Raw genomic sequence first — 19,477 nt, 5'->3', positions numbered from 1 at the left:
TGTTGCTCTGCACAACAGAACTTCAGGTTGGTTTATTTGAGATACCGTATCTACATAGAAATACATTAAGTACAAAGTGAGACCGCTTCACTATACTGAAGCAGCAAGGCACCATCAGGACAGGAGATGAGTGAGTTTAAAGTGTTTTCCTTCTCTTCCACCTTCCCCTTATAGCTCAGTGAAGTTCATCTCTACAGCAAACGTCTCACTGTAGACTTTCCATGTTTTCGACTTGTGAGGGTTATCCAGCTCGTTCCTGGGAAGGTACAGTCTGAAAGATAAAATCAAGTCGTGTTTCTTAGGGCCTGGGGAATGTTTTTCCATTCAGACTGTGGAGAAGACTTCATTTCTAGCACTCACCTGACAGCACCCACACATCACCTTCTGATATAATACAGTTGCAGAGCTACATGACCACAGGCACATATTTCTCCTGCTACTGGCTTTGCCTGACTACCTCAGTTCAGGTGCCATGTGCATTTTGCTGGCAGGATCTCCCCTAGAAACTCTGGTCTCAACAAGAACAAGCCCACAAGAGTTTTTAACCTTTAATAACAGCATGAGAACCAGTAGGTCAGGAGCCTCTCTCTGGGATCTAAAACACTGATATTTAGCTTCTGAATTTAGCAGCTGAGCAAGGCTAATGTTAAGCTCCAGCCTCAGTCAGTTGTGCTGTTGACATCTGAATGGTTAATTACCTTGAACAAAAAGGTATTATTAACAATAGAGTGCTGGGAAACAAAGCAATGGATTAAGGTAATTGACAGGACAAGGGGAATGGTTTTAAACTAAGGAGAGGGGAGATTTAGATTAGATATTGAAAGGAAATTCTTTACTCAGAGGGTGGTAAAGCACTAACAGAGGCTGCCCAGAGAAGCTGTGGGTGCACCATCCCTGGATGTGCTCAAGACTGAGTTTGATGGGGTCCCGGGCAGCCTGAGCTGCTGGGTGGCAACCCAAATCCCCTCCAACCCAAGCCATACTATGATTCTATGTTTAAACCACTATGCACAGCACAAGAGTGTGCCAACTGCCTGATCACAGGTTAGAACTGAATGTCAGAAAGCCATACAGAAGCTAAGGCTGGTTTGGTTAGCACACTCTCAGCACCATGTTCAGTAACTGCCAGCTCTGTTCAGACGCCAAAAGTCAGGTTCTGAAGGCAGCCACTGTGACCACTTACCTGTTATTTTCAATAAAGGAAGTGTTGAACCAGAAGAAGAATGGGCAGTCGTCATAGCCTTTGGGAAGATCCTGAAAGGAAATTCTTCATTTAAAAAAAACACAAATAAAAGCAGACTTTGCCCCCACAGAGCTAAGCCAGCTAAGACCCAGCTGGCATTTGTACTGCTGCCCCTCCTCAGAGCAAAGTGGGGATCTTCATGCTGTTGTACTTACAGAATTGGATTCAAATCTGACTTTCACATCACCGCTTATAACAGGGCTGTCTTCCAAGCCAATGACTACAGAGTCACTTTCAGAATCAAAGAAGAGCTGGGTAACAGAGAAATATATTTCATGGTCAGCTGATGACAACATAAGCTACTAATTCATCATGTATAAATACAGTAACAATGCTAGAATACTAGACAACAATTTAAGCTTCCCTGGTCAGAATGAACCATTAAGTACATTTAAGTGACTTCTAAGAAAGCTCTTTACTACCTTACACTATTTCTCTTAAGGCTTAGCAAAGCTGCATCTTTTTAAGATTCATATTGCCTATTTAGATAGTTTCATGTCCAATATTCAGCTTCTGTGACTCAGCTGACACAGTTTCATACTCTCACCTTGCAGTTTCCTTGTGTGGCACACACACATTCCAACACAACCTGCTTTTTCATTATTATCTGCACCTTCATATCAGTTCCGTTGCCTTTCCCAACTCCTGAGAAGAAAGAAGTCACGTTACACTGGAGCACACACAAATCTGCTGAAAACTAAGTAGAAATCAAAACCAAGTACATCAATCTTATTTAAAACTGCCTTGATACAGACTTCAGAGAACTCAAACCCTGAAGGCAGCTTGAGCTCCAGTGTCTGAGGGCTTGATTTTGAATTAACAGTGAATCCCACTCATGGAGCAGGAACAGACTGAACAAAAATAGCAGTTCAGGCCCCCTAAAAAAAACCCCACTGAACTTATAGTACTAGTGATCAGTTCATACAAACAAAAACTTATGTATATCAAGCTGAGAAACTGCAGCTCCAGATGTTGCATTGGATCCACTAATCTACTTGATAACTGATTCCTCTTCCAAAACAGCACCCAAGAAGTGACAAAACAAAGCAACTGCACTTCAGATTTCCTTTTCAAATCACAGCAAGTCTACATTCCTACCTCAGGCTTAAGAAGAGACAGTACAAAGATGAGCTGCCCATGCTAAGAAGCCACCACCAGATAGAGAAAGGCCCAAATTCAAAAGTTCTTACCATGTATAGAGTGGATTTTGAGGTTTTTTATTTTGAGTTGTCTCTCTGGTGGGAGTTGGAAGTTATACTTGTTTTTCAGGATCTCATAATACCCAACATACCTACTCTGTAATGCAAAAAACCCAGACACATTATGCAGTTTCTGTATCCCACACAGACCAGTTCCAGGTAGAAGAAGGATTGAGTTGATCTGCACTGAGTTCTTCTCTCAAGTCCAAGGCTTAGAAGAAATCAAGCCATTTGCTTTTTCCTTCCGCAGTTCAAGCATCTGGTTGTTAAAGTTCCACACAAGCCCTACACCTGTCTCTAAACAGCATTTACACTTGGTGTTTTAAGAAGAAATTTTAAAGAGTTATGCCTTCAACACTGGAACAGACTGCTCAGAAAACTGGGTCCTTGTCTGTGGAGATGTTCTAAAACTAAACAGGAATGGTTCTGGGCAGCCTGCTCTGCTCACCTTAAACAGTAGGGCTGGACTAGATGCTCTCCTAGTCTCAGAAGGCTGGAAGCCCAGATACCATAATCACATTAAATACTGCACTCAGAAGCAGCATAAGAAATGTGCTGTAACAAGGGCATATAAGAAAGATACAATGCAACCCTACTGATTGATAGCCCAACCCCTAAAGCAAAGAGTACAGGAATTAAGTAGTAGGAACCTCTCTGAAGCTGCTCCATCTCTGCCACCTTGTTTAAGTACTCACAAGGTTAGGGTTAGTTTGGCTCATTACAAAACGTGCTCAAACTTACCTGGGATGGAGTTTCAACTCCTTGAAATTTGGTACTTGTAGTTCTGTCAGTCCTTCTCTCCCCAAAGTAATCCAGACTTTCCTATATAGGGAGATTGTTTCAAGAGTGAAAAATACCTCACCACCATTCCCCTTCCTGAGGGCAGCACACAGCAGAGAAACTCTAGGTTCTAAAGAAACACTTCAAAGGCCACGTTCCCTGATCAGGAATAGTCAGGAACAGAAAGTTCACATGCTGCAAGGTATTTATTTTTTTCAATACAGAGTTCCACAATACAATTAATAATATCAGTGCATTTCGCCAAGTAAGCAGATTCTAATGAGGGTATTTTGACTACTGAAAGAAGCAGAAATAAAACCTAGTTCTTACCTTTGCACTCTCAAACTGGTCACTGTGTATAAGCCAGGTACAGACCATTGTTCCAGTTCTACCTGTATTACAAGAGAAGGAGTTACATAAGCTCAAAGGTTTGAGAATGGGTTTTGTGGAAATGAATTCATAACTTGAAACAGAGGTAACGGGAGATAAGTAGCACACAAGTACCTGTATTTCTGGGAAGAAAAAAACATTGCACTTTGTTACCTTGTTTGTTGAAAGCAGCCCCTGCAGCTCTTAAAGGTATTACTTGAAATATCTAATTAGTCACTAAAGTAACTGCATCCTCTATTTAGCAGTGGAGAGAGTCAAGCATACCTTACCAAATAACACTATAGCATCAGCCAGTGTCAGCTGGAGTCTCACAAATTACTTCTCCACTCCACCTTTTCCTCCTCAGCCCTATTAGGGCAGCACCAGGACTACTAGCACACAGGTCTCCAACACTACCTTGGTCTTGAATTCAAGCCTGAAGCCACATCACCCTTCTCTACCCTCGTCAGGTAGGTTCAGCATTCAGTTTCATTAAGCCTTCTAAGCTCAGTTCCCAGCTGTAGAGAAAAAGCTTTTGTAGACATCTGATTCAAGTGAACCAGAATCTGTAGCCACCTGATGTTTTGTCTAAAGATGTTTATGCGTAAAGATGTGACACGTTTTCAGGGCTTGTTCACACAGCTACTAATGTACTTCAACAACTCCTGCACTACTACAGAGTACACATAGCACCCGCAGGTCATCTTATACAGGAGCTCACACAAAGCCTGTCCCTACAAAGCTACCATGTACTCTTTCCCAATGCCTTATGTGCCTTAAGGATCCAGCAGTACTTTGGATAACTTCCCACTACACCCCCCCAGAAATTCAGCAGCTCAAAGTATACTGCACTGCCAATTTGCTAGTCACAACACCTATAGAATCTGTGAAGTTAACTCATAGCATAGATGCATTCAAAGCACTGAACCATACTTAAGTCAAAGTAGTTTGACAAGGAGTGTGTAACTTGCAGCATACACAGGTTGTACACAAGAAGCCTTACCCTTGCCTCCTTTACAGTGAATTGCTATGATATTCTTCTCATCTTGATTCATCCACTCACGGACACTGGTAGTGAATTTCAGCATGTCCCTAAATAAGAAGAAAATTAGCACAGCCAAAGCAAAAGCATGAGAAGTTATGCTGCAAATATTTATTAACAAGACTCACTGTAATGCTGGGACATTGTGGTCATCAATAAAGATCCTTTCTACCCTGTAGTGGAAGTACTTGGGGTCATAGCCTTTCTCACCTACAAAAGTAAGAGCTGGTGTTACACCAGGAAGAGCAACGAAAGCTTAAAACAAAGAAAGTAGCTTATGATACAAGACTGATGGTCTGAGCATAAAATAGTGTTTAAGTCCTTTTGATAGATTTTAAGTTCCCGAAGACCTGATGTATCAATACCACACCTTGAAGTGATACCTTTCTTTTTAGCCTCCTTTCAATAGTCAGCAGCTAAACATACTTACTGCAGAGATTGTAGACTTTATAGTGACCTGCATGCTTGGTGTCCAAAAACCTCGCAACTTCCTGAAGAAACAAGTTCAAAGTAATTAGTGCTCTGCTCTTTATTTCCATCACCACAAGCTGAACAAGTGCATTCATGAACAGTCCTTAAACAAGAAGCCTCTTCATCAACCCAATAGTTCAAATTCCCATCTCAATTCTAAGAAAGCATGACTGTGATTCAATTCCTTACTCCATATATTTCTGTAGGAGTCAGACAGCACAGTTCTAAATGGGCTACAACTACAAGCATTTAAACAGTGTGATTAATAACTAATCATGACAATATCACTAACCTGTGTGAGAATTTATTTGGTTCACTAAAAGATTCTCCAAGAGAAGAGATATCAGAACAGTCTGTCCACACTGCAAGACGCATCTTAGTCTGAGACTACAACACAGCAATGCAGCACAGGGGAGATCACTATTAAATCATTCTGACCAGCCAAGCCAGGACTAGGATTTGATAGTGTAACCTACATACAAGTTAGTTTACCTGCAAATTCTAGTTCACCTAGAAGTGATACAGCATTTAGAAATACTAAACCTGGTAATGAGAGGTTCTTACCTCTATGGGATTCCTATAGAAAGACTGCTTCCCAGAAGATGGAAAAGACATTGCAATAACACGATCTGTGGAGAAAACAGCAACCAGAAGTAACAACATGGAGGCAGACTTCTCACCCCCCCTCACCCACCCACCCAAGAACTATATGACAGAGAACATTATATGGATTAATTGATTCCTAATCTATGAGCACACTGCTTAGGAAAAGCATCTAACCATTTCCAGGAGCTCTTCCCCCCATCCCCATAATCAGCACAGCTAGAGCAAGCTTAATAGACCTTCCTAAAGGATTAGTTATCTTAAGTGCCAGACTCCATGGAACTGGAGACAAAAGCCCTCCAGTAAGTTAATCAATAGTTCCTTAGTTTCCATAGGCCCGGAACTGCTATCACTATGTATCACTATATGTAGATATAGCACTACAACCTCTCACCCTGAAGGCTAAACCTTGAAAGCAGTGGTTAGTGTTAGTAGGGTGTTTTCACACTGTGAAGTTTCATCTGTTGTTATAGGATTTCTACCAACCGGTAACATAAGTGAGATCCAGATCAAAACCATCTTTCATGTAACGCCTTTTGTTTTCAGAGACCTGTGGAAATGAAGCAGACAATCTCTCAAGAGCATGACACAGATCAACAAGTGTTGTCTATTATTAGGAAAAAAATGACTTTGTCACTAAGTCACATTCCAGAACCTCATTTTACTTTTGCAGAGTTATTTGCTCTCAGATAATGCTGTGACTGTGTTATTTGAATAATCTCCTATTACCTAAAGTAATTTTGCCTTGAAGTATAAAAGCTTACTCCAGTGAACAACACTGCAGATTCTCTATAAACTATGCATGAATGTCTTCGTGGGATGAGTAAAAGGAAGAGAATGATTAGAGCAAAATATTCAAGTATTTGCTCCTGTGTAAGGGGTTGAACTCAAAGCTGCAGATCTTACTTTAGTACCCTGATGAATGTAAGAGGCATTTAAAGTGGATAGGGCTTTAATGCATGTAACAGATGAGCTGTTTTGTTTTCCACCAACCTCTCCTCAGCCAAAGAAGAACCAGTCCATGCACCACACAAACCAGCAATTATCAAGACACACCACAGTGTGGCAATCACTGCTATGCCGACTTTGTAGGTCAAGCAGCTTCTTGCTCAACCAGAGGCAAGAACTGCCAGCTCTTCTGCAGTCAGAAGCAGAACTGCAATAGCCCACCAAGGGCATAGAGCAAGCATGTTGCTTCTGCTGCATTATCAGTTTCAGATCAATATGCTGTAGACAGATTTACTGCTTGCTATATTTTGACAGCTTCCTGGACAAAGGAATAGTAACATCTGCCTAGACATACTACTTGGCCAGCTTACCATTCTTCTAGTTACCACTTCAAGCTGTTTCTTCTGTGATGCCAGGCGAAATATTCTTATTAAGATGACGATTCTCAGAACTCGAAGGAGAGTAACCATTCTACACAAAAGAGATTTGTAGTAAAAAGCATTGAGCTTAAGCATAAAGCGTGAAATTATTTAAAAGCTGTTTCAGAGAATATTAAAAAACACTTTGTTTCATGCAAAAAAAACAAGATCTGGAGTACCACAGTTTTATTGTTGATGGCACTGGGGATGCACATTCTGCAGCAGTAACAGAGCTGGAAGATTCCATAGTCTATTCTAGGAACTTCCTCAGCTATCTCCAGCCAGCAAGCAACAAATTCCCTTAACACTGTCAGTTATCCCTTGATACTTAAGTGAACACTTGAAGTGGAACCAGCCACCTCATAGACAAGCTGAAAAGAGAAGGTAAATAAGCTGGACATGCTCGAATAAGAAACATTTTCTTTAATCAGTCAACAATTTGACAAATTTAGTTGAGAAACTTTGAACTCCTGTTGAACTTTGGATCAGGCAAGATGCTTATGTGAGTGGCTCTATAGAAACAGGGGCAGTTGCTTCAGCATACCCTTAGGGACAAGGACAAACTAACATTAATTTCTTAAGGAGGTATATGAGCATACATTTTTAAGAAGCACATACATGTTTCAGGTCCTGTTACACCTAGGTAAGAACCTCAGTAAATACCCACAGTTCTCCACCAGTGTAGAGCTTGTGGAAGTCAATAATACACAGTTGTCCTAGAAGCCTGGTAAATTTCAGTTTCTCCCCAGCTTCCTTCTAGTCCAAGATAGTACCTCTATTGGTTTGGGGAATTCCCTTGAACTAGAAGCCAGACAAGGACGTGAACTAACAGTGGATTGAAGACACTAGAGCCCCTCTCCTCAGCTTGAACCATACCTTACAAGAAGAGTTTGCCTTCTGCCCCTTGCAAAGGCAACTAGTTAAACATTAGTTTGCAGACATCCTTCTATTGGTCAACAGACACTCACTCCAATCCACACTGCTAGACTAAGTTAGAAAGGATAGAGGGATGTGACATTGCCTCTCTGGGTTGCCACTGAAATCTGACTTGTATGACAAGTTGTCACCCACAGAAAGCACTCGACAAATCTCCAAACAGTCTGAGCAGACTTTAAGGCTGCTGTTCATACCAGAAGGAACAACCAAGAGCAAGACAATGGGAATTAGTTTGATTGTGCGGTCACAACTGGAGGATTAGGTTGGAAGGCCATTGTCTCTAAACGTGAGATTTGGCCAGATCTATGGGATCATCTAGAGCAAGGCAGCAATATATCCGAGCAGGATTGAAGAGCTTTTAACAACAGAAGCCTTATGGAGGGACTCAATAGTTGCGTGGGTGAGATGGTAGGTCCTAGCTGAGTATCCCAGCTGGACTTGTTTTTGTGTGTGTTGCACTAAGCAGTGCAAAAACTGAGCCTGTCTTAAAACCTCCATCAAGTCAGAATACAAGGGACTTGCACACCAACCCACAACAACATAGAACAACACAGGAACACCCCTTTGCCCTCTGGAGTACTTGCCCCACCATTCACTTTTAGTTACACCAGGAGATGTTTAGATCATATCTGCCTTTGAGAGGCAGTCAAGCTACAACAGAACTGTAAGCCTAAAGAACAGAAAGACTTTGCTTTGAATTCTGTACTATGAAATACCGTCACAGCTTTATTTGTGACGTAGCATACACTCACCTAGCCCAGATATGCCCAAGAACATTCTTAGCGGCCCATCACAGAAAGATCACATTTAACTGCTGTCAGACCATTCTCACCTTGGAATCTGATCTGTGGCAGCAAGCTCAGAGAAGGAGTAGGTCATGTTAATGAGCAGAGTGCCCACTACTATGAGTGCATCTAAAGTATTCAGTTTGGATCGGAAATAGTTCTTGAAGCTGGAAAAACAAAAAATGAAGAGTTTTAGATAGATGCACCTACAGATGGTCTTGCCACGCTGAATTCCTTTGCTCATGTCTTACCCTTCAACAAACACTCTCATGAGAACATCAACAAGGAAGAAGAGTGCTATAGCCAGGGAAACGCCTTCGAGAATCTCTCTGATGCCTCTTTTCTTCTCACTGATGGACAGATCCACAATCACCACTATGATGTCCACAATAATAAGCACAACCCCAAAGACTCTGCGAGGGGGAAAAAAACACAAGTCAACTGGTATATACATACATACCAGTAGTGACTTGTATATACAAACTGGAGATAGCAACTCTAGGTTTTTATTTTAAGCTGGTCCAGCAAGCATGGATTCTTTTATAGATTAAGGCCTGCTTGTGTAACAGCTAAAAGATTCAAATTGCATTTTTTTAAGTGACCTGCACAGAATACACCATCCACATGGAACTGTGCATTTTTAGACACAATAGTAGTTATTAACCAATAATCCCGTATCTATCCGTGCATGATGCAGATCTGAGTGCTTTAAGGCACAGCAGCATCAGTGCTGCTTGCCAACTTACTCACTTTCCCTCCCACTCGTGATGAAGAACGGCCCCAAGAAATAACCATATTTAATGGCTCACCTTCTTTTAGCACCTAGATTGCATACAGCAGACCAACCAGCTGCCACAGGCTTTAGTACAACATTAACAACTCTTATGTCAATAAATGACAGTAGCATTTCCAATTACAGTTTCCCATCCTCCTTGGAGAATGCAGACATCTAAGACATCTTTCCCAAAGAAACCTCCCTTCTGCTGGAAGAGGTAGATTTAGTGCTTCCCAGTTAGAAGCTCAAAGAAGTCTCAAGTTCTTACACCTAAAAGAACTACTTCTACCTTTCCCATATCATTACAAGCATAATCTCTTACCTGAATCCAAATGACATCACAAAGGGGGAAATTTTTCTCCTAATGGTACTGCAAGAAAAGAGAATCGCATCAAGACAAGTGACGATTTGCTACTGATTAAACCAAAGTAGCACTGCTACTGAAGTTCATTCTTTTATTTTCAGAACTCTGTATCAGTGATTTAAGAGAGTATTCAGCTGCAGTCATGAAGAAAATACATTAAGGTGGTGTATGGAAAAAAAATAATCTTCCATCACTTGAACAAGAGGTATTTTATCAGCTACAACCTTAAAATAGTACTACTTCCTGTCAGTATTGTTCACATATTTGTCCTATTTTTCCTGTTGTGTGTGGTTACCATGCTCCCCCATCTCCACCCACACCATTGGAGATGCTACTGTTACAGGAAGTATTCATCAATTCAGTAATTTATATGAGATTATTGATGTGCAGTATAAACTACTTGTTTCCTTCAGGGTAGTTTGAGCATTACGTTTTACTTGGTCAAAGACCTTAACTCCACTATCCAGCTTAAGACAAGGCTGAGTATGTTTAAGATGAAGAGGAAGCATCTTGATAGGCTCACTGATTTAGCCCATATTCCTCATTATTAAGCTTAAAGTTCAAAATATAAACAACTAAACAGCTACACCTTCAAGCAGGAAAGGTGCTGTATCCTTAACTTGGATGTGAAAAGTGGGTACTGTAAATGAAGCAATAAGCCTTATTTTCAAGGGAACACAGCATATGGAAGTTTCTCTTTGCACTTATGAACACCCAGGACGCAAGAAAAACAATGCAATAATTACATTATGACTCTGTCTTCGCCCAGCTAACCCTATGATATAGGTATAGTATGTACAGGACGACTTCAGCTTCCACAGCCTAAGGACAAGCACCTTTATTGGATGCACTAAAAAGGGAATCTAATCTGTCTTGCCAAAATCTTGGCAGTTAAAGGCACAACAATTGCTTGCATATTTAAGCCTTTATTAAATGCACTCCTTAACCTGAATTCATACAATTCAGGACAATAGGAGAGGAACTGAGATAACAGGCTTAATCCTACTGTTCTTACTGATCACGAGCAGGTTCAGACAGTTCATTCTTATTGAGGGCATAATGCTTGCCATTTGCTCCAGATACTGATTCACCTGATTTTCTCACCAGCATCTCTTCAATTTCTTCTAATTCTTTTGAGTGAATATATATATATATATATATATGCAGTGCAGTTTGAACTACCTATTTTCCACTCTGTCACAGATTTATTGCTAACTGGTGAACTGGGTTTTCATCTCCATAGGTATGAAGAAGCTTCCTGGACTTGCACGCTGTTATACATTAGAGCAAGTCTTGGTATGAAGTGATGCACAGCTTCAAGGTATCAAGATCAAAGCACTGGTATCAAAGCAATTAAGGCTTCTCAGCAAACCACCTGCCTTCTCATTTTGGCTCAGGCATTTTCACTTTTTTTTGGGGGGTAAACAAGGCACTTAGTTTATCATTAGCTTACTTGGAACAGCTGTCCGGTTCATTATCCTCATCACGACCATCATCAATCTTTATTGTGGGCTCATCTGCTGTTGGAGAGCTGGCAAAGGAACAGCACAAATAAATATATAAATTACATACCAGTACAGATGTCAACTTTATATATCTGAAATAAAGGGTAGCAATAAAGTAATATTAATTACTATCAGCTGAGCAGCAAGGAACAGCCTAGGCTGAAGCACAGTAATAGTACCAGGAGAAGAAAAGCTTTCCATATGTTGGCACAACAGAAGCCTTTGGTTTGCACTGACCTAATTCCACTTGCTACCCTCCTACTAAAGTTCTCTTTTGGGGGGAGGAAGGGAAGACATTTTATTAAGTAATGAGATAAAGGACTTTGAAGTAAAGCATCCAAAAGTCTGTCAAGAACTTCAGACAAGCCCAGACTCTGGAAGTGCTGGAAACACACATATGCAAAATTCAGGTGGAAAAGAACCCAAAACATTAACACTACTACAGTAAAGTACTTGTTCATAGAGCACTTGCTAGGAGAAGCCATAGCACAGCAATGTTTTTGTGCTGAGCAGGATACCAGACCGGAAACTGGAAGATCAGGGCAGCAGCAGTTGAACACTTTTTTGCAGTGGCTGCTCACTATAACTTCCTCAGAAGAGTCTCTTTCAAATGGGATTTTGTTTAACCACCTGAAATGCTTTGAAAGCCACAAGATGACTTCATAGAAAGTCAAACGTAACAGTCAAATCCAGTGATTTGCATTTTTAACCTGCTGCACAGAAATAGTATATTGCATAACAGCACAGCAACAGTGTTTGCTGTGACTCTGTCTCTGGTATCATTGCTACTCACACAGAAGCAACTGTATGCACAGTATTTTCCATCTCCAGTATCTCCAGCAAGCTTGCTCTGTTCCTAAAACTGAAGGAAGGCTCTGGAGATGTTAAGGCCATTCAGTTTAGCTTCCCAGATGTTCTCACAGGACATTCACTTCAGAGTTAACCGCTTAGTGTGGGCTGAAACACTTCACTTATTAGGATGTGTTACTGCTGCTGTAGCACTCCTACTGCAGATCACTTGCTTGTATTTGTATACAAGTGAAGGGAACTGAAAGCCAGACTTCTAATCTTCTACTCTGGGAAAAATAAGAGTGAGCTACAGTATATTTTGGGTTGGGAAGCCAGCTGTTAAGATTAGAAGAGAATAGAAGCCAAGTCCAAGGACACTGTCTAAACTGTGTTCTCACACAGTAATTCAGGCCTGAACAATGCTTCCCTAAGAGGTAGTTTTACTTTACATCTAACCGTTGCCCAAACTAGAAAAAGCTTTCTGCTAGAAGGTCCTATGTCTAATCTTCAAACATAAGGTAGAAGAGAAGAAAATGAAGGCATACTACAACCTACTGTCTACCCACAGACTCTCTAAAGAGTACACAAGCTTCTCTAACTGCTCACAATTAGAGAGAGCATTGGACTTGGAAGCTTATAAGGAGAGCAGAGCAATATGCTAACTACAGTACATCTTGACAGTGGCTCCCAGAAGCTAGAAGAAAGCAAAACTTACTGCCCCAAACTCAGCACACCAGGACAGGATAGCTGTACCGCCTTGTTACAGTTCTCAACCACTTGCAAGAAGCCCATCACAAAAGCACATTCCTATCAGAGATATCACTCCTCAAGTAGCACTGCTCTCAGGGAAGGAAAAGAAACAAGAAAAATAGAGTCCATGCATGAAGTGCTTGAAGTTTACATAGCATATCTCCTCTTTGTTATGTCCAACACACTAAGGAATGCTAGGCAGAAGGCTGCATGCAGCACACTTCAGGTCTGAACTCGTGCACCGGTTTGTTTCACTCACCTTGAGGCTTCAGTGAGCTCTGACCCCTGTTCATACCTCACAGTTGTCATTTTGGCGTTTCTTGCTCTGCTGGTGTTAAAAGAAGCATGTCTAGTTAGCAATACAAGAAGCAAGGAGTATTCATATCTTCATCTACAGTAGTTTCTTACATTATGAGAGGACAGGCCTGCACTCCCTCCTCAAACACCTTCCCTCACAGCTGAGGAAGCACAGAGTAGCCATCACTCAGCAGCACAACCAAGCACACCTAGCACACCCAAGAGACGACAGCTTTATCTCAGCACCTTTCCCCGCTTCCAGCCGGTCTCTGCTCCAGCAAGCAGAGCCGGGGAGCAGTACAGAAGGGATGCCCTCATCTCACCCCCGGCTGCTGTACCTGGCTCTTCCGACCTCGGAGTGCGAAGCCCCACCCGGAGAGCTAAGGACAGAGGCGGCTCCAGGCTGGCTGCGGGCCGGCCCCGGGCAGCACCTCGGCACTCTCCGCCCAGCAGAGGCCGTGCGGGCCGAACCCCGGTCCGGCACCAGCCACAGCTCCGGCCCGGGAGCTTCCCCGAGCGCCCTCACCTCAGCACGGCCACCCGCCTCCCAGCTCAAAGTCGAGCCCGGACACCCGCCCCCTTTGCCCCGCAGACTCAGCGGAAAATTGCGTTAAACTTCCTGAGGACAGCCTGCCCACCTCCCGCCCGAAGCCCCGCTCACCCGCAGAGCCACGAAGAGAGAAAGCGCTACAGCCCCCGGCCGGGACGAGCTTAAAAGGGCCGCGGTATCGCACCTGGGCCGGGCCTGGCCCGCCCGCTGCCGTGGACACGGCTTCGCTCCGCCTCAGCCGGGGGTCCTGTGGGCAGCAGGTCGGCCGTGAGCCGGCAGATGTGGGATCCTGGGGTGTATCACAAAGAGCGTTGCCCACACCGGCCCTCTGTGCCATGGTCCGGTGTGGGAACATGATAATACTGTGTCCAGTGCTGGGCTCCCCGGTTCGAGGAAGAAAGGGGTCTCCTAGAGAGAGAGCACCTCCTGAGTGAGAAAGGCTGTGAGCCTTAGGGATGTTCAGCCTGGAGAAGGGAAGGCTGAGGGAGGATCTTATCCAGGCTGGATGTGGCTCTGGGCAGCCTGGTTTAGTGGTTGGCAGCCCTGCCTGTGGCAAAGGGGCTTGAAATTAAACGATCATTAAGGTCCTTTTCAACCCAGGCCATCCTATGATTCTATGATCATATCAGTGATTATAAATAACTCATGGGTGGGAGTCAAGTGATAGAGACTAGGCATGTGGTGCGTGGCTGCTCCCTCCCCAACAGTCAAGTAATCAACAAGCAGCCCCTTAACATGAGCATCTTACTGCAGAAACCTGCTTCTCGCTAACACTGGGGCCAGCTCTGTCCTTTACCAGCGTTCTGCAGCACGCTCAGCAGCAGAGGGAGCTCCAGGAGAGCGCTTGGGGGAAGCCTGCAGCTCCCACAGCTGCAGGGCTGGTCAGGCTGGTGGGGAATTGTGTTATTCTCACGTAACCCTAAGAGAGAAAAATCTCCTCACAAAGAGCAGTGAGGTAGCAGCACAGGCTGCCCAGGGAGGTGATGGAGTCACCATCCTCAGAGGTGTTCAAGAACCATGTAGATGTGGCACTGAGGGACGTGGTGAATGGGCACGGAGGGATGGGTTGGTGGTTGGACTGGATGATCTTGGTGATCTTTTCTGACCAAATAGATTTTACACTAACAACCTACAACGATCAGTGCAAGAAGGGGCTGGAGGCTGGCAGTCATAACTGTTGCTTTCAATGCATTTAATCCTATAGCTGTAGCAGTTTTGCCAGCTCTGATGTATCTTCATGAGTTTCCTGATAGTCAATCTATTTTCTTCAAGCTACAGCTTCTGAAGTCAGAGGACTAAAGTAAAAATGCCACATATAGCTGTTAATAAAACTGATTTTCTGGCTCTCGTTTTTGGTGGAGAAAGATGTATAAACATGGATGTTAGGGGGAAGTTCTTCACTAGGAGAGTGGTTCAGCCCTGGAACAGGCTGCCCAGGGAGGTTGTGGATGCCCCGTCCTTGGAGGTGTTCAAGGCCAGGTTGGACGGGGCCCTGGGCAACCTGATCTAGTAAAGGTGTATGTTTGGTGGCCCTGCCAGGCAGGGGGGTTGGAACTACATGATCCTTGAGGTCCCTTCCAACCCGGGTCATTCTGTGATTCTGTGACCCAAGGTTTGTGAAACAGAAATGAAAAAAGAAGCATTTAAAGTATTCTGGTTTTTAAATTTACGTCTCGTAAATCAGTTTCATTATATTCTGTCCTTTAACTCATGATGCTGACGTTCAAAATCCCCTCAGAATCCAGTTCTGATCCATGGATGATTATCATAGGTGTAGAACAGCAGAACTGACAACAAAAAGAGATGGAAATGTTCAGTAAATCATCCAGTTACGCTGGGCAAGAGCGGGATGAAGTGTGTATATCTCAGAGAGGTGATGACATACTTAAAATTCCAAAAACAACAGAGAGGGATATGATAAACAGAATCTCTTAGCTTGACAGACGTCAAGATAAGTAGGTACAGATCATTCATATCTGATACTTGTAAAAGAGAGAGAGCCAAGAAAAATAATGAGCTTTTTATTCTGTTTTGAGCTAACGGAAATGTGGAGATAAGGAGAGGGGAAAGGGGATCAATTCTGTGCCAATATCCAAAGCAGAGAGATCGGATGAGCTGATGGTGGGCTTGGCCTTGCTCCCAGAAAAGAAGAGTAGAGGCTTCAGTTGATAGAATACTGAATCCTGACTGCAGTGACTTAGACCAAGGCAGATCAGACTTAGAGCACCAGTGATCATGTTGTGAAAACAAGTAACTGAGAAAACCTGGAGAAGCAGTAAGGAGTGATCAGCTGCTGGTGGTCCTTCCATATGTCTGTGTGGCAAAATGCATAGCAAGATTCTTACATCCACAAACAGCAACGACGTGAGGCTGAGGGCATTGCTGGAGCTACTTGGCTTCTGCGTTCTCTCAGTTCTCTAGTCCTGATAGCCATAGCTTTTAAATGAAAGAGTCCTGAGTCCACCAAACACCAGCCAAAGCTCGTTGCAACTTTATGTCCATGTTCTGCATTAAGAAGTTCTGAATGGAGTCATCTCAGGAACAGAACTTGCTCTTCCTCATCCCAATTGGAGGCAGGCATAGAGTTCATAGTTACTTGGCTTTAAGCAGAGAAAAACAAATCTGGCAGAAGAGGGCTCACAGAGTACAGCATCATGAGAATAAAAGGCTGGAGGATGGGCTGCGGCAGATTCTGACTCAGGGCAAATAATAATAATAAATTAACAATGGGAGTAATTAAGCACTGAAAGGTCTGTGGTTTGTTGCTTGACACTGAATATTTTACAACAAAATATCTATTTCTCAAAGAGATGCTCCCATTCAAATGGGAACGAAGTAGGTCAGGGGAGTTCTCTGACCTGAGGTAGGTATAAGATCACGCATATTATCCACACGCTCCCTCTGGCCTTGTGACTAATTCGCTTTTGTACAGCTATTCCTGATGTAAATGAGATGGGCTCAGACCTGCGCTTGCCCTCAGGAGCTTAGGAATTAATTATGTTTGTTGTATCAACCCATTAGATACTCATAGGCTGCATGTAGACTTCTTAGACTGAATTATACCTTTGCTCTTTGAACGTTATCAAAACATTCCGATCTGGCATGTTTCAAGGTCTGCCACCTTTGTGCATGGGTTTCTGTGGTTATTCCTCGCTAACAAACCACCAACTTTTAATATGTACGTCCCAGTTTCGGTTATTTCATAGATTGAAACTACAGTGGCTGACGTCATCCCCATATCTTAAATTTATCATACTTTTGTTGAAGACCTTTATTGTTAGATGAAAAAACCAACTGTTTCAGACCTCATAAATTAGCTTTGCTCAAAAAAAACCCATCCCTGGCAGCCCACATTCCTGCAGGAGATGCATAGCAGCTGGCTCATGGAGCGCCTGCAGGCCGCTGCTGCCTCCACACCTGCCGTGCCTACAAAGAAAGCTGGTCTGTCCTCTCTTCCAGTGAGCAAGATGTTCATGGAAGGCGGAAAGTGATGGAGAGGTGCAGAAATAACGGCAAATGGATTCAGCACCTGGATTCAGTGCAAATGAGCTGTTTTGCTTGGAGCTGGCTCCGGACTACTCTGTATTTTCCTCAGGTGCAGGTAGGTAGCCAGATTCTTGCTGTGAAAACCTCAAGGCTGTAACTCCTTTGAAGCCTTGGAGCAGCTGGTTCATTGAATCCTTACTGCTTTAAGAACAAACAAACAGCTGGGAACTTGTTTGGGAGAAAATCTTGTCCTGAGAGTTTGGAGATGCCACCCTTGTCTTCCAGCTGCAGTGATGTTCCATTAAAACCTAGGGGGAGGTGAATGTCCTTTGGGTGTCATCTTCATGTCTTCATGTTGAACAGCACACCACAGCCACAGGAATATCCAGAGTTGTCCCACAGCCCCACTGTTCACTCACTTCTATCCACTGCTTTACATTCTTGCTGTGCTGGCTGTGCATTTAATGTATGAGTAGTAGGGTTTTTTATGACTGTTATTCAGCACCTACGTAGTTTTGCTGGAAGCAAGGAAGAAGAAAGCAGGGTGGGGAAGTTTTTAGTTAATGAAATGGTTATTATTTGCTGACAAGATCACTGAGTGTCTTATGAAGAGGGAACTTGGTCTCCTTCCAAGTAACTAAACAGGAATTTGGACTGCAGTATGTGTGTGAAGCACGTGTATTCCAGACACACAAAAAAAAGAAGAAAAGACACGTACAGCCCCATTGCCTACAGACTTCAACATCTGTGAGGATGCGTTATTGCTCATACTGTCCGCATTCTTAACAATGACTTGGTTGTTTTACCTCAGGGCCAGTGAAGCGGTGCAGGAACATGTCTCCCTGCTAGAGCTCCCTCATGGGAATTCAGCCTTGTGGCAGCCTCTCTCCAGTACTTCAGGTATTCCTGACTCTTCTTTTAGCCTGGGCAAATAAATTCATCATGAAACAGGTATGCAAGGAACATGTTCCAGCTGACCAGGAATTTCATATGCAGACATTGTCGAGGCTATCACCACTGAAGCCCTGAATAGAACATGGGTATTCCAGGCCTCTGGGCTCTGAGAGGCATTTGCAGTCCCTGAAAGAGGGTTGGACTTTGAGTTCTGCTCCTACAAAGTGACAGTCACGTAAGATACATGGAGGAGTTGTACCCCCAGGGGGTCTGCAGCCCCATTGCCCCATCCTACCAGGGACCAGCAGGAGGCCTGATGACCCCCATAGGACCCTGCAAACACCCATGGCTGACCACGATGCTCTAATGCTGCTGCATCCTGCTCCTCTCCCCCATAATGAAGATATGTCCATGGATCAAGAGGACATGTGCATTGGCCAGATAGGCAAGAGCATAATTTGGTGTGTGTCATCTCAAGCACTGTCTAACTCAAGCTGAGAAAGAGACAACATGGATAAAAGCACAAGAAGAGCTGAATGACTCGGCCCCAGGGAACAGTACACAGACCCCACTTGCTCAGGGGCATCCAGAACAGCTTCAAAAACCTGCCTCAAAACAGGGGTAGTGAATAAGTGGTGAGAAAAGCACTGCTTACATAATCCTTTCATGGTGAGATGGGTCTGTAGTTCCTGTTTTTAAGAAATAAACATCACTGCTGTACTTTGGAAGAGCTGTAAAGTCCCGCTTCAGCAAAGGGTAATAGAAAAGTCTTCGAGGGGTTTACTTATATACCTTGTCTTTTGCCCCACAGCCCTTCCTCAGACCACAGCCCTGTAAAATGGAGCATTCCTGCTATTGTATTTAAAAGAATCTGTAATTCCTTGGCCGTAACACAACTGGACGCACTCATCTGTTTGCTTTTTTCTACAAATGTCCTTGTTTGTGTTAAATAGCAAATACGATCATCCAGCTCCAAGGAGTTACACAACTGCAAACCCTTTGAGATTTCAGCTGAACATCAAGTCTTGCTCAACACCCCTGCGTTCATTTCTTGGTTCAGATTTTCAGCTCTTTCAGCATTACGGCTGCACTGTGCTTTTGACATATAAACCAGATCAAACGGCAAAAGAAACATCAACCACAAAAGCTGCATTCATTCCACCTTGCAGGGCTTACTGCAATGAGCCCGTCCGTATTAAACACGAGATAAAACTCCCACGAGGAGCATTAGCCTGAGTGATTCATATAAACACTTCAGCAAGTCAGACTTGG

General features: G+C 43.4%; 1 protein-coding gene across 6 annotated transcripts; it reads right to left on the bottom strand.

The window, feature by feature from the left end:
* Positions 1-14,025, bottom strand: LOC107308193 (phosphatidylinositol 3,4,5-trisphosphate 3-phosphatase TPTE2-like). 6 transcript variants are annotated; one of them, XM_015851887.2, is made up of 19 exons: positions 13,937-14,025; positions 13,238-13,306; positions 11,388-11,465; positions 9,893-9,940; positions 9,047-9,208; positions 8,843-8,962; positions 7,027-7,126; positions 6,194-6,257; positions 5,669-5,733; positions 5,064-5,124; positions 4,762-4,843; positions 4,595-4,683; positions 3,553-3,614; positions 3,184-3,264; positions 2,434-2,539; positions 1,791-1,888; positions 1,399-1,494; positions 1,184-1,254; positions 1-271 (listed from the first exon to the last, which is right to left on the bottom strand). In XM_015851887.2, exons 2-19 carry the CDS (start codon positions 13,285-13,287, stop codon positions 169-171), a joined length of 1,536 nt encoding a protein of 511 aa, XP_015707373.1. In that variant the 5' UTR covers positions 13,288-13,306; positions 13,937-14,025; the 3' UTR covers positions 1-168. The 6 variants fall into 6 exon arrangements, with proteins under 6 accessions (XP_015707373.1, XP_015707374.1, XP_015707375.1 ...); XM_015851888.2 differs by having other exon boundaries at positions 13,238-13,303; positions 13,937-14,009; XM_015851889.2 differs by lacking the exon at positions 13,937-14,025 and adding an exon at positions 13,802-13,876 and having other exon boundaries at positions 13,238-13,303.
* Positions 14,026-19,477: the final 5,452 nt, after the last annotated feature.

This window comes from Coturnix japonica, chromosome 1, assembly GCF_001577835.2.
Source record: "Coturnix japonica isolate 7356 chromosome 1, Coturnix japonica 2.1, whole genome shotgun sequence".
Classification (NCBI taxonomy): domain Eukaryota; kingdom Metazoa; phylum Chordata; class Aves; order Galliformes; family Phasianidae; genus Coturnix; species Coturnix japonica.
The sequence above is the reverse complement of the archived record's forward strand: the minus strand, read 5'-3'. Positions and strand labels throughout refer to the sequence as shown.

Excerpts from the sequence above, each read along its gene's own strand:
- LOC107308193 (XM_015851887.2), bottom strand. The coding sequence starts at position 13,287 with ATGACAACTGTGAGGTATGAACAGGGGTCAGAGCTCACTGAAGCCTCA. Across the intron at positions 9,209-9,892 it reads GTGATGTCATTTGGATTCAG|AGTCTTTGGGGTTGTGCTTA; the intron begins GTAAGAGATTAT and ends TCCCCCTCGCAG. Across the intron at positions 1,495-1,790 it reads CCACACAAGGAAACTGCAAG|CTCTTCTTTGATTCTGAAAG; the intron begins GTGAGAGTATGA and ends TCTGTTACCCAG.